Here is a 15800-nt window from a genome sequence, read left to right as displayed (position 1 = left end):
CATGAAATTAGGGGGGAAAAAGACACTCACCTGCTTACAGTTTCCTTGGTATATGTCAGTTTCTAAGGAAAACAAAAATAAAAATGACTCTATGAGTTCATGACAGTTATTAAGCAGTAAACAGAATTTATTGCATAGAAAACACTAATACCCTAACATTACGTTGTTAGTCTATAAATCTATGCTGTTATTTTCTACGGTTAGACAAATAGTTAAAGCAAGGTACTAACAATGCCAGGTTTGTTTTAGGACTATGGGAATGTCCTGGCACTCAGCCTCTGTTTATGTTTCCAAAAGTTCTTGTGCTTTTTCTTAATGGGCACAGATTAACAGACTTCACTTGTTAATCATTCCAAAAAGATCTACAAATTGGAGATTGGAGAATTCTACTTCAACCTTCCATGGACTTAGAATCAAAGTTTTTTTATGATCTAATACATTTATAGAAAATCTTAAACCAGAATAATATAAATACGTGGATAAAATAAATGCTAAATCTGTTTATCCAGAATTCAGACAAAAAGATATATTGTACCAATAATTGGATTATTCTTCTGGGGCATTCCAAAGCAAATTGTTCCCAAGTTTCCCCTAAATTAATGGTTTTATTCTGAGACCAACATAATAAAAAGAACACTAACTTAGAAGACCTAGTTTCAAGTCCCATTTTCTCTTGCTTCGTAACAGAGGCAAAACCCAAAATCCTTCAATTTCTCATCTATAAAATGGAAAGACTATTATTCCAAATAACTCTCATGATATTTATAAATAACCTATTGCTCTCCTTATACTACAAAATCTCCTAGAATAATCTCAGCCACTCTAAATGCTTTCAATTACCACCTTGGGCCTGGTGACTCCTACAAGCTGTGTTTATAACCCAGACCACTCTCTTTGGCTTCATACCTAAATGTCAACCAATTCACATTTCACAGGTGGTTCAAAACAACATATTCAAAAGTGAACTCAATCTCCCACCTCATCTACAAAACTGCTTCTCTCCCCAAGTTCTTGTTCTTAGTCATCCAAACTATCAACAAGGAGGTTTCCAGGCCATTCCCTTAAACCTCTCCTACTCCCATCCAACCTATCAGAGTCCTGCTAATCTTTTTCCCTATTTGTATCCCTCATGCTTCCTGTATCTCGTGTCTAGCTAGGACCCTCAGTTCCTCAGGCATGGGGTAGTAAGGGTAGTAACTAGTCCCCCTGATCCCTCTACATCCTATGGTGTATAGAAACCATAATGACCTTTTTAAAATTCAAAACTGTCAAGTCAGCCTGTGACTCACCAACTTACAATCCCTCAATGATTTCCTATCGTCCACAGAGTTTTCTACTCTTCCAGTCTGATCTCCTATCACTTCTAATCTACCCTTCTGGTAGAGTGGCCCTCGTCATTCCCTACAAACATTTGGCTTATGCTGTCCCCTCTGCTTGAACTGTTTCTCCCAAACTTCTCCTCATTCAGCTAACTTGTACTTGTTATTTAAGACTCAATTCAGGTGATGTAACACCCACTTTGTTTGCATGTTTTATTACATAGTCATTGAAAGTATACTTCCAATGCATTCTAATCTTCCCTTCTGAAAAGTTCCACTTGTGAAAAATACCTTCCAATGTAACATCACATGCTCATGTATGGTAATACTAACTTTATATCCTATGTATTTGCTGCTCTATCAACTGGTCCTATAACCTGGGCACAGTTGAGATGGCAACAGTAATATAAGTGTAAATATGTGTGTGTGTGTATTTTTTTACTGAACAGTTACTCCATATTAGCAAATTTGCCAATATTCCATATGACCAAATTTAGCAGTTTGCAAAACTGGTAATTACTGAGAAGGGAGGCCGAATGGTAAACAGAAAAAATATAAATATTTTTAAAAAGAGAAGCAGGTCTGAATTTAAGCTCCAGCCCATCTGGTTTTGTATTCTAGAATAAGAAATAACTCTGATGCTTAATGTGCTTATCTATAAATTGAGGATATTAGTACCTCCTTGTAGGGTTGTTGTTTATTAAATATAATGTTTTAATGGGCTTAATATGTGGCCTGGTACATGGTATATACTAAGCAACTGGTAGCTATTCTCATAATTATTAATATTGAACATTTCAAAATGTGACAGAGGACTCTCTCTCTCAAGTAAATAAGTAAATAAAAATATATTTTTTTAAATGTGACAGAATTGAGGAGCCTGGGCAGCTCAGTCAGTTAAGTGTCTGTCTTTAGCTCATGATCCCTGGGGTCCTGAGATGGAGGCCTGCATCGGAGCCCCTGCTCAGCAAGGAGACTGCTCCACCCTCTTCCTCTGCCTCCTTCCCTGGCTTTTGCTCTCTCTCTCTCTCTCTTGCTTTTGCTCACTCTCAAATAAGTAAATAAAATCTTTTTTAAAAAAGTAAATAAATTAAAAAAATTTTTAATGTGACAGAAGAAAAAAATGTAACACCTTGACTTAAAATGTGAGGTACCATGATTAAAAGTTGAATGTATTTTAAAACCACAAAAACCTGCACAACGTTGAAATGTTTATAACCCTGCAAGATTTGTCTTGGGTCCACCCATATTTATCAGACCATATTTCTGTTCCCAATTTGCTTCTAGTTAATGAGATCATCCCAATGTAGGGCCAAATGTTGAAAGAATGTCTCTACTAAAAATAAAATTCTTAAAGTAAAAAGAATCAGATGATATATTGTATTACTTTAAGATGTTCTAATCCAATTTTACTAGACTCGAAATAAAAGCTCAGAGTTATCCAGTCAATAATTCTTTCTTCAGTCTCTCTAAGGTATATAATACTTAAAGCAAGTATTTAAGATAATATTTGTAAAATTTTCTAATTATTTGCAACAAATAGGAAAAAGACATTGCAATTAGTGCTTATACACTTTTATTTCAACAAATATCTATCGCATAGTTATTTTATCACAGGAATGCAAAATGACAAATAATGACACAATCCTTGCTCTTCAGCTCATAGTCTAGTAGAAGAAATCACACATATAACTAATAATAATAAAATGCAAGTGGTACAACATTAAAGAATTATGGGAGCTCAAAGAATTATGGGAGTTAAATCTATGAGACTGGGGTTGATTCGTCATAAGGCAGGTTATATCTCAACTGAGGGCAGGTAGGACTCAAACTGATGGACAAGGATAGATATAGGGCATATCAGCCTGAATGAGTGACTTACCACATATATCTAACCAGCTTCATTTTCTTATAAATACATGCATGCTATAGGAAAAGGGGACGGTGAGAGGAATCTGGGTTGCTCTGTCAGTTAAGTGTCTGTCTCTTGATTTTGGCTCAGATCATGATCTCAGGATCGTGAGATCAAGCCCAAGTGGTGTTCCACACTCAGTGAGAAGTCTGCTTGGGATTCCCTCCCTCTTCCTCTGCCCCTCCTCCCACTTGTGCTCTCTCTCTCTAAAATAAGTAAATCATTTTAAAAAGAGAGAGAGAAGAAGAGTGTTGGCAGGCAGGTTATTTGTCTATGTGCATGCTTATTTATCCTTTGCTAAGAATAAACTAAGTCTAAAAGAAGAAGAACAAGTAAGCAAGTTCACTAATTAGAATTATATTTATATTTAACATTTACTTAACAAACTACAACTTCTATCCTAACTAGGGTCATTGGTAGGTACTCCAAATTGATAGTGTGCAAAATTTTGTCAAGAATGCTAGACTCTTACAGATTTATATTCTTAGCCTAAACCATTGCTGAATATTATTTCCAAATATTTACATTTATAAACATAAGCCTGAGGCTCTTACTGGGTTAACAATGTTTGTTGTAACAGCCAGAGCTAGGGATATAAAGACTAGGCTATGCTCTATGACAGCTCACTCAAATAGCCTAGTTCAACAACAAAAAGTAAAGTAGGGATTTGGCATTTGCTCTTTCTACCTTCAGGCTTTAACTGTGTATAAGTGCTCCTACAATAGCCCAGCTATTCTTCCCTTGTTAGTACCCTTACCTTCATAATTAAACTTCTATGTTCCATGGACTGACTAAAATTTGTGCCCATGTCAAATATAGTTGTGGTTCCATCCTCACACAAATTCATCCAGTAATGATATTCCTCACGCCCAGGCAGTCGATCCCAAAATGTCCTGAAGGCTTCCCAAACAGCTTCCTGACATACTGGAAAACAGACAGAGAAGTACTTTATGGAAAATCAATGCACTTTGAGGTTCTCACAAAATCATGAATCTGTTTATTCAGATTCCCAAGACATTTGTCCATACTGTGCTTTCTGGAGGAGCACGGGAATGATTCTCAGTCAAAGCTCTTCTGTTGATACATGTCCAGTTTAAACTTTTCAGATATGAAGAGAATTTGAACTCCCCACTCCTCTCCCTTACAAATAGGCTCACATCAAATAGGCAGGGTATTTTTCCCATCTTTCAAAAAAAAATCCATGTTTATGTTTTATAAAAGTGGAATAGATATGAGAATACTTCAATAGGTGGAAGAATAAATAAGATCCATATGATGGAATATTATTTTTTTTAAGATTTTATTTATTTATGAGAGAGAGAGAGGGAGAGAGAGTGAGCACAGGCAGACAGAATGGCAGGCAGAGGCAGAGGGAGAAGCAGGCTCCCTCCTGAGCAAGGAGCCCGATGTGGGACTCGATCCCAGGACGCTGATGGAATATTACTCAGTGACAAAAAGAAATGAGGCTCCAAGCAATGAAAAGACACAGTGAATTCTTAAAAGCATATTTCTAAGTAAAGCAAGCCAATCTGAAAAAGCTATATACTATATGATTCCAATGATATGATATTCTGGAAAAGGCAAAATTATGAAAATTGTGAAAAGATCAGTGGTTCCCAGGATTGTGGGGAGAGAGAGATAAAGACATGGAGCACAGTGATATTTTTTAGGGTAGGAAAACTACTCTGTAGGACACTGTAATAGTGGATATATGTCATTATACATTTCTCAAAACCCACCAACTGTACAACACAATCAGCATAAACTGCACATAAACTATGAGCTTCAGTTAAGAATGATGTGTCAAGGGCACCTGGGTGGCTCAGTTGGTTAAGCAACTACCTTCAGCTCAGGTCATGATCCTGGAGTCCTGGGATCAATTCTCACATCAAAGCCCCTTCTCAGCAGGGAGTCTGCTTTTTCTGCTGACCTCTCTCCTCTCATGCGTGCGCTCTTTCTCTCTCTCTCTCAAATAAATAAAAAGTCTTAAAAAAAAAAAAAAAAAGAATGATGTGCAAGGGGCTCCTGGGTGGCTCAGTCAGTTAAGTGTCTGCCTTCTGCTCAGGTCATGATCCCAGTGTCCTGGGATGGAGCCTCCCATGAGGCTCCTTGGTTGGTGGGGAGCCTGTTCTCCCTCTCCTCCCTGCTTGTGTTCCCTCTCACTATCTCTGTCTCTCTCTCTTTCTCAAATAAATAAATAAAATCTTAAAAAAAAAAAAAGAAGATGAAGAATGGGTCTATATTGGCTCATCAATTGTAACAAATGTACTACACTAAATGTGTGTGTGGAAGAGTAACAGTATAAGTAACTCTCTGGACTTTCAGCTGAATTTTTCTGTAAATCTGAAACTTCTTTAAAAGTTAAAATATGGGGTGCCTTGGTGGTTCAGTGGGCTAAGCCTCTGCTTTCGGCTCAGGTCATGATCGAGCCCCAAATCGGGCTCTCTGCACAGTGGAGAACCTGCTTCCCCCTCTCTCTCTGCCTGCCTCTCTGCCAACTTGTGATTGCTGTTGAATCAAAAAACAAAAATCTTAAAAAAAAAAAAAAAAGTTAAAGTCTATTAAAAAAATCGGAGCAGAGAATAAACTGGTGATTGCCAGAGGGGTTGGGGATGAGGGGATGAATAAAATGGGTAAAGGGTAGTGAGATATACAGGGTTCCATTTATGGGATCAATAAGTCACAGGAATAAAAGGAACAGTATAAGGAACACAGCCAATGGTACTGTAATAGCATTGTATGGTAACAAATGGTAGTGACGCTTATAGTGAGCACAGCATAATACAGAAACTTGTCTAATCACTATGTTGTACACCTGAAACTAATGTAACATTGTACGTCAATTATACTATAAAGAAATTTTTTTAAAGATAAGAGAACTAAAAATATTAAAATGATCTTCCAGAGAAAGGTACTGCTATATTAAAATAAAAAATAATTCAATCTATCTGCTAAATTATTCCAAAGGATCAAATCTGAAAGGATGCTAAACAGGTTGTCTGCACATTTTGTATAGAACTATCCTGCAGTCATTTCATTGGCTAAATGCCAGACACTGTGGACAACAGACAGACTGAGATGGGAGGGAAGAGGAACAGAGTGCTGAGGGAGAAAGATTGATGCAAATGCATAGAGATCAAGACCATTATTTTTCATTCCAAGAAAACTGAAGGCGTACCCAATAGCATATTAAGGTAAAGTCCCTGAACTCACAGAGTCAGAAAGTCTAACTGAATACTAGCACTAGCCGCACCGTGTACTAGCTTCATAACCAGGGGTAACTTACCTAGCCATTTAAGGCTTCAATGTACTCATCTCTCTTATTTAACTAGATGAATCATTACTGCCTTACCTATCTACCTTTGAGAGTTTTATAAAGTCCTTAGTGCTGCATGAATATTAGTGTTATCATCATAATGGATTCTGTTTGTCTCATATTTTTTTGATAGAAGAAGATAGTCTAAGCCAAAAAAAAAAAAAATTACACTTTAACAGAGAGGAAAATATATGAATATTTAAAGTTCCTCTAACAGTTGATTTTTTAGGGTTAAAATGAAACTTTGGTTGCAAACTTAGTTTTCTCTTTCAGTGAACTAACTGCAAACTGCATCCTTATAACTGCTCTTCAGAACTTCTGATATTACAGAATTCAGAAGAATCCAGCCATGGTTGACTGAGGAAGAGCTGACCACCTGTAGATTCAGAATTCTTCCTCGCTTCTTAAAAATTTCACATGAAAATTTAGTGCCCACTAGAAGACAATGCAAAGGTCAATGTCTCAATTGGCAAAATAAATAATTTTTTTGTTGTCACAAAAAATGAATGTCTATAAGGTCTAGTTATGAAAAAAATGATACAAAGAAATTATAAAAAATATTATAAGACTGAGTGTATATCTATAAAGAAAGAAAAATAAATCTCAATAATTTATTTATAATATACACAAAAAATAATTTGAAATATGAAAGCTAATATTACAAAGTTCCTAAAAGAAAACACAGAAGAATATGTATAACTTGACGACAGGCAAAGATTTCATAGATAGGACAGAGAAAGCAACAACTACAAAAGGAAAAAAAAAGAAATTAGAATTTATCAAAACAATTACTCATCAAATAAAATTAAAAATAGATAGGCAGGGGTGACTGGGTGGCTCGGTCATTAAGCATCTGCCTTTAGCTCAAGTCATGATCCCAGGGTCCTGGGAATGAGCCCTGATCAGCAGGAAGCCAGCTTTTCCCTCTCCTTCTGCTTGTGTCCCCTCTCTCGCTGTGTTTCTCTCCATCAAATAAACATACAAAATCTTTTAAAAAAAGAAATGGATAGGCAAGCCATACCTCTGGCAGAAAATATTCAATATATATATATCTCCCACAGAACCAGTATTTAGGATATGTAAAGAATTTCTACAACTCTAATAAAAAGGCAAACAATCTAATTTTCAAAACATGTAAAAGACTGGAACAAACATTTTACAAAGGAAATATATGTATATGTGAAAAAGCGCTATCATTCACCTTCAGAAAAATGCAAAATAAGTCATCCACACATGAATCACTAACATTAAGATGGTAGTATCACTAAACTGATCTACAGATCTAAAGCGATCCTATCTGAACACAAGTTGACTTCTTTATAGAAATTGACAAGCTAATTCTAAAATTCATATAGAATTATAATAAACCTAGAATAACTAAAATAATTTTGAAAAAGAACAAATAGATAAACTGGACTTTATCAAAATCAAAAACTTTAGTGCATAGAAGACACCACCAAGAAAGTGAAAAGAGAAACCACAGAATAAGAAAAAATACTTTCAAATAATTTACCTGATAAGAAACCTGTATCTAGAATATATAAAGAATGGTTACAACTCAATAATTTTTTAAAAACTGAAAAAAGGGAAGGATTCAAAGATATTTTTCAAAAAAATATATTCAAATGACAAAAGCAAATAAAATAATGTTTAATGTTACTAATCATTAAAGAAATGCAAATCAAAACCAGGGAATACTATTTCACACATACTAAGATGGTGGTGATTTTTTTTTTTTAAAGGAAAATCATAGTGCTAGCAAAGATAGAGAAATAAGAATCTCACACATCACCGTTAGGAAATTGAGATGATACAGCTACTTTAGATAAAGTATTACTGGCAGTTCCTCATACAGTTAAACATAAAGTTTAACTTTATGTTTAACTTTATGTTTATGTTTAACATATAACCCAGAAATTCTACTTGTAAGTATACACTTAAATAACTGAAAACACCCCAAATGCCCAACAACTGACAAATGGATAAATGAAATATGGTATAGCCATATAAGGAAATACTATTATTTGGCCATAAAAAAATAAACTAGTAATGTATGCTACAACATGAATGAAGTTGAAAACATTATGCAAAGTGAAAGAAGTCAGTCACAAAAGACCACACATTATATTATCACATTTATCTGACATATCCTTAATAGATAACTCTATAGAAATAAAAAGCAGATTTGTGGTTGCTTAGATCTCAGAAGAGGGACAGAGGAAATAAAGGGTTAGAGAGTAATGACTAAAGGGTATGAGGTTTCTTTCTGAGGTGATGAAAGGTTCTTAAACTCAGTGTAATAATGGTTGCACATTTCTGTGAATATACTAGAAAACCATTGAATTCTTTACATTAAATGGATGAATTGTATGGTATGTGAATTATGTCTCAATAAAATTATAAAAGTAATTCTTTCCAGAAAAGTAATATATCCTTAATTTATCCAATGGCTTTCCATTTGTGAGCTATCTGACAAGAATGTCCAATTAACAAACATGAAATACAGAATTCAGAACATGTACATTTAAATAGAGGAGGAGAACTGGGTGAGGACAGGGGTGGGGGGTAGCCTAGAGCCCTCATGCAGCTTAGAGAGAGAGAAAACCCACATAGGACACTGCAGCCAGTAGAATGAAGAGTAAAATCAGCACATCCCAGGAAAAGAGGTACTAAGAAGGGCAAAACTTTACCAGAGACAATTGCCACACACTTTGCTATGGCCTAGAAGTAGACCTGTTCCGAAATGCCAACCTTGTCAAACAATTTTCATATCCTCTTTAGTGACTGTTGAAGATTTTTGAGAAAACAGGTGATCTACAAATGCCTCTCTTGTGGCAGTGAAAGCCTGCCCTGCAAACTGCTGGAGGAAGGCAAAATGTAATGGCAATACTCTGAAGAAAGAAATGTTTGCATTTAATCTGTCTTTAATCCTGTTAACTAGGACTCAGGCTGTGCATATTACTCAGTACGTAGGAATCCAGTATGGAACAAAGTCTTTCTTTAAGGTATTTTCCTCTCAAAATCATGGTGTCCAAAGCATATGGAACATTTTGGTACAATAAGGCAAGAAATAAAAGGCATATAAATTGGAAGATAAGAAGTAAAATTATCTTTATTTGCAAATAAAATAATAATCTACGTAGAAAACCTTAAGGAATACACAAAAACTACTAGAGCTAATAAGTGAATTTAGCAAGTTACACAATAAAAGGTCAATATACAAAAAGTGGTTGTATGCCTATATACTAGCAAGGAACAATCAGAAACTAAAATAACATTAACAATGGCATGAAAAAAGTAAACTAAATCTGATAAAAAGGATGTGTAAGACCAATACACTGAAAATTATAAAAAGTTGCCAGGAGAAATTGAAGAGGACCTAAATAAATGGAGGGATATATTACGTTCATAGATCATTATTGTTAAGATGACAATTCTTTCCAAATTGACTAACAGATTCACCTCAATTCCAATCAAAATTCCAGCAGCCCTTTTGTATAAGTTGGAAAGTTGATTCTAATATTTATATGAAAAACAAAGGACCTCACATCACCAAGCAAATCTGAAAGAAAAGAACAAAGTTGAAGAACTTTTCCTATTAAAGGCTTATTATAATCAAGACAGTATGGTATTGGCATAAAAATAGACAAAGAGATCAGTGGAAAAGAATGAAGACTATAGAGGTAGACCCACCATAGACAGAAGATTGATTTCCAACAAATGTGCAAAAGCAAGAAAGGATAAATTTTTTATGGCCTCATGTTTGTATTTATTTATGTATTTTTGCATTTTGTTTTTTATTTTTCATTATGATCAGTTAGCCAACATATTGTATAAGTTTTTGTTGTAGTGTTCAATGATTCATTAGTTGCCTAAATCTCATCCCAACACTTGAGTAATTTTTTTTTAAGATTTTATTTATTTATTTAGAGAGAGCACATGAGCAGGGGGAGGGGCAGAGGGAAAGGGAGCGAGAGACTCTCAAGCAGACTCCATGCCCAGCATGGAGCTAGAGTGGGGCTCAATTCCATGAACCTGAAATCATGACCTGAGCTTAAATCAAAAGTCAGATGCTTACCTGAGCCACGCAGGTGCCCCAAGGATAATCTTTTTAAATAAGTGCTGCTGGAACAACTGTCTTTGCATATGCAAAATTTTAACTTTGATCAATATACACCATATATAAAAATTAACTCAAAGTAGATCATAGACCTAAATACAAAACCTAAAAATTATAAAATGTCTATAGGGAAAGATAGGAGAAAATACTTGTCACTTTGGGTTAAGCAAACTTAGATATAACACTGAAGGCAAGGATAATCCAAAAGAAAAAAAAAAAAAGATAAATTGAACTTCATCAAAATTTAAAATTTCTCTTTGTCAAGAGACATTATTAAGAAAAAAAAACCACACATTGGGTGAAACTGTATGCAAAACATATAAAAACATATATCTGACAAAGAACTTGTATTTGGAATACATTAAGAACTCTTACAATTCTATAAGACAAATGACCCAATCATTTGGGTTGTCACCAAAAATGATACACAAATGGTGAATGAGTACATGAAAAAGGTGCTCAACATCATTAGCCATTAAAAAAATGAATATTAAAACCACAGTAAGAGATCACTTCATATTCACTAGAATGGTTACAGTTCAAAAAGACTGACTAGGGGCGCCTGGGTGGCTCAGTGGGTTAAAGTCTCTGCCTTTGGCTCAGGTCATGATCCGAGGGTCCGGGGATTGAGCCCCACATCAGGCTCTCTGCTGAGCGGGAGGCATGCTTCCTCCTCTCTCTCTCTGCCTGCCTCTCTGTCTACTTGTAATCTCTGTCTGTCAAATAAATAAATAAAATCTTAAAAAAAAAAAAAAAAAGACTGACTATACCGAGTATTGCAAGAATGTGGAAAACTGGAAATCTATTACATATTATGTGGTACAGCCACATTGGAAAACATTTTAGAAATGTCACAAAAAGCTAAACATATAAGGCCCAGCCATTCCACTCCTATTAACCAATAGAAAGAAAACATATGTTCACACAAAAACTTAAAAACAAATGTTCGTAACAGCTTTCTTTATAATCACCATTAGCTGAAAACAACTGAACTATCCCAAAATGTGATATATCCCTAAAATAGAAGACTACTCAACAATAAAAGGTAACAAACTACTGATACACAAAAAGAATCATAGATGAGTCTCAAAATAATTACACTGAGCCAGATTTAAAAAGTGTACATATTGTACATTCATATATAAAAGTGTGGAAAATGCTAACAATTCATAGTGATAAAAAAAAAAAAACCAGATTAGCGATTGCCTCAGTACCAGGATAAAGGGAAGTGCTAAGGGAGGGAGAGATTACAAAGGCAAATGAGAAAATATTTGGAGGTAACTGATAAATTCATTTTCTTAACTGCAAGATGATTTCAAGGGTAAATACATTTTTCAAAACTAATCAAATAGTATAATTCAAATACACAGCTCATAATCCTTCAATGTATACATTAATAAAGCTGTATTTTAAAACTGCAACTACACGTGGAATTTTTTAAATGTGAGGATACTACTAACTGCATTCAATTCCAAGCACCCTCAATGTCTGTTTAGTTTTACAAATCATTAGGTTAAATGCAGTTGCTTCTTGCTATGAAGAACTTTGTAACAAATTTGAAGATATTTTTCAAGTTTTCAATTTTACAAATCATTAGATTAAATGCAGTCACTTCTTGCTATGAAGAACTTTGTAACAAACTTGAAGATATTTTTCAAGTTTGTTACACCAACTAGCAACTGAAGCCAGACAGTCTATGAAGGAAAAATTGGGCAAACCATTAAATTGAATTAGCTTAGTTGGACATTGAATGATCTCTCCCTCTAAGTTCCAAACATTTTGTTCTGAGTGCATAACCTCAATTATATCTACAAAATCTCTTTACAACCTATGCTGAAATATTCATTTTTCCTAATTTTCAAAAACACATTTATTCTTTTTTTTTTTTTTTTAAAGATTTTATTTATTTATATGACAGAGAGAAATCACAAGCAGGCAGAGAGGCAGGCAGAGAGAGAGAGGAGGAAGCAGGCTCCCCGCTGAGCAGAGAGCCCGATGCGGGACTCGATCCCAGGACCCTGAGATCATGACCTGAGCCGAAGGCAGCGGCTTAACCCACTGAGCCACCCAGGCGCCCCAACACATTTATTCTTTACAAATGACAGTAACAACTGTACCAACATTGGTACCATCTTGATCTGCTTGTGCCAACGCTTTCAGCTCTGTGAGGTCCCTTTCCAATGATTCCATTCATAAGATCTGTATTTGAAAATCAATTATTTAGGAATGCTTTTCATTTTGTTGGCTTCTTTTTCAATAGTATCTCTTAGATTTAAAAACATAAGAAATTAAAAGATATAACCACAATTATTCTTTTTTTTTTTTTTTTGCTGATCTGTTCCTATTTTTCATTTTATTTCATTTAAATTCAATTAATTAACATATACTCTATTAATAGTTTCAGGGTAGAGTTCAGTGATTCATCAGTTGCATATAGCACCCAGCGCTCATTATATCAAGTGACTTCCTTAATGCCCATCACCCAGTTATAACATCCCCCCACTCACCTCCCTTCCAGCAACCCTCACATTGTTTCCTATAGTTAAGAGTCTCTTATAGTTTGTCTCCTCTCTGATTTCATCTTTTGTTTTTCCTGCCCTTCCCCTATGGTCCTCTGTTTTGTTTCTTAAATTCCACATATGAGTGAAATCATATAACTGTCTTTCTCTAACTTATTTCACTCCCTTAAGACTCTCTAGCTCCATCTACATTATTGTAAATAGTAAGATTTCATTTTTTTTTCTTTAATAATTTTTTTATTTTTTTATAAACATATATTTTTATCCCCAGGGGTACAGGTCTGTGAATCACCAGGTTTACACACTTCACAGCACTCACCAAAGCACATACCCTCCCCAATGTCCATAATCCCACCCCCTTCTCCCAAACCCCCTCCCCCCAGCAACCCTCAGTCTGTTTTGTGAGATTAAGAGTCACTTATGGTTTGTCTAAGATTTCATTTTTTGATGGCTGAGCAATATTCCAATGTGTGTGTGTGTGTGTGTGTGTGTGTGTATCACATCTTCTTTATCCATTCATCTGTCCATGGACATCTGGGCTCTTTCCATAGTTTGGCTATTGTGGACATTGCTACTATAACACTGGGGTGCAGGTGCCCCTTTGGATCACTATGTTTGTACCCTATACCTAGCAGTACAAATTCTGGGTCCTAGGTTATCTCTATTTAACTTTTTGAGGAACCTCCATACTCTTTTCCAGAGAGGCTGTACCAGCTTGCATTCCCACCAGCAGTGTAAGAGGGTTCCCCTTCTCCACATCCTTGCCAACATTTGTTGTTTCCTGACTTGATATAACCACATTTCTTTTTTTTTTTTAAGTGGTTATATCAAGATTTTATTTATATATTTATTTATCTAGCTATCTATTAGAGACAGAGCGCACTAGCAGGTGGAGTGGCAGGCAGAGGGAGAAGCAGAGCCTGATGTGGGACTTGATCCCAGGATCCCAGGGTCATGGCCTGAGCTGAAGGCAGACACTTAACCAACTGAGCCACCCAGGCATCCCCATAACCACATTTCTTAAGTGGTTATTTACTCTTCACTATTTAACCAACAGCTATATAGATATTCTGATCTATTTATTTTAAAAGTAAAAATCCAGGTAGTAGAAATCATATTTTGTTAAGTTATAAACTGTCATTCTCACTCATCTTCAATCCTTTATTCTCTTTCCACCCTCTTTAGAATTTGCCACTTCTGGCACATACCCCATACACAAAGGCTCAGTCAATAGATTTCCATTAAAAAGGTAAAAGGAAAGCTTATTACTTAGTAATGTTTGATAGTACCAACATAAAATTAAGAAATATAAATACCTGCTTTTAAAAAAGGTGTTAATAGAGTGCCACTTTTTTTTTTTTAATTTAGCACTGTGTTGATACTGTGGTTTTAAGCCTTTTTTTTTTTTAAAGATCTTATTTATTTATTTGACAGAGAGAGATCACAAGTAGGCAGAGAGGCAGGCAGAGAGAGAGGAAGGGAAGCAGGCCCCCTGCTGAGCAGAGAGCCCGATGTGGGACTCGATCCCAGGACCCTGAGATCATGACCTGAGCCGAAGGCAGCGCGGCCTAACCCACTGAGCCACCCAGGCGCCCAATAGAGTGCCACTTTAATAAAAAAATTTAAATATATAAATATATGTAATATCTGGTATTTTTTATTTTAAAAACAATTGCTTAGACAATATTATGCTAAGTGAAATAAGTCAGTCAGACAAAGATAAATACTGCATGGTTTCACTCATATGTGGAATTTAAGGAACAAAACAAATGAGCAAAGGTTAAAATAGAAAAAGGCCAACCAAGAAACAGACTCTTTTTTTTTTTTTAAGATTTCATCCACTTATCTGACAGAGAGAGAGATCACAAGTAGGCAGAGAGGCAGAGACAGAGAGAGGAGGAAAGCTGGCTCCACACCGAACAGAGAGCCTGATGCGGGGCTCGATCCCAGGACCCTGGCATCATGACCCAAGCCAAAGGCAGAGGCTTAACCCACTGAGCCACTCAGGCACCCCAAGAAACAGACTCTTGAGAGAACAAACTGAGGGCTGCTGGAGGGGAAGCGGGGGGGATGAGTTAAATATGTGTTGGTGATTAAGGACTGCACTTGTTCTGATGAGCACCAGGTGTGGTATATAAATGTTAAATCCCTCAACTTGTGTACTTGAAACTAATATTGCACTGTATTTGACTAACTGGAATTTAAATAAAAACTAAAAAATACTTTCTTTGAAAAAATATATAAAAATAAAAAGACTTAAAGTTTGGTGAGGGAGGAGAAGTGAAAGGACAAGAGAGAGGAAAGTAAAAAAGAAGATAAAGCAGCAGCTTAGACTGAAGATCCATATAGCCCAGGGCATGGAAAATGTGTGTTCAATAAACATTTGTTGAATAAATACATAAATGAGCAAGTCCGATTTCCCTGCTGTCTAATCATCTACCTCTACTTTAGTTTGCTAGCATCACACCCATCTTATGGCTTTTTATTGTCTCCTGAGCAGCAAAAAGTGTGAGATTCCCTCGAAACTCAGAGACATACTATGGTCAATTAAGCTATTTTGGTTAGTAAGTACAGAACTTATACACATAATAAAAAAGGATTTGATCAAGGATAA

General features: G+C 35.6%; 1 protein-coding gene across 1 annotated transcript in view; it reads right to left on the bottom strand.

Moving 5' to 3' along the window:
* Window positions 1-15800, bottom strand: part of IMPG2 (interphotoreceptor matrix proteoglycan 2) — a 79489-nt gene that overhangs the window by 62114 nt on the left and 1575 nt on the right. Inside the window, exons 3-4 of the mRNA XM_059388366.1 lie at window positions 3989-4155; window positions 31-62 (exon numbers count right to left, since the gene is read on the bottom strand). Of these exons, the coding sequence (XP_059244349.1) occupies window positions 31-62; window positions 3989-4155 (199 nt within the window). The remainder of the gene's footprint in view (window positions 1-30; window positions 63-3988; window positions 4156-15800) is intronic.

The sequence above is a fragment of the Mustela nigripes genome, chromosome 2, assembly GCF_022355385.1.
Source record: "Mustela nigripes isolate SB6536 chromosome 2, MUSNIG.SB6536, whole genome shotgun sequence".
NCBI lineage: Eukaryota > Metazoa > Chordata > Mammalia > Carnivora > Mustelidae > Mustela > Mustela nigripes.
This window is presented reverse-complemented; position numbering and strand designations above follow the sequence as displayed.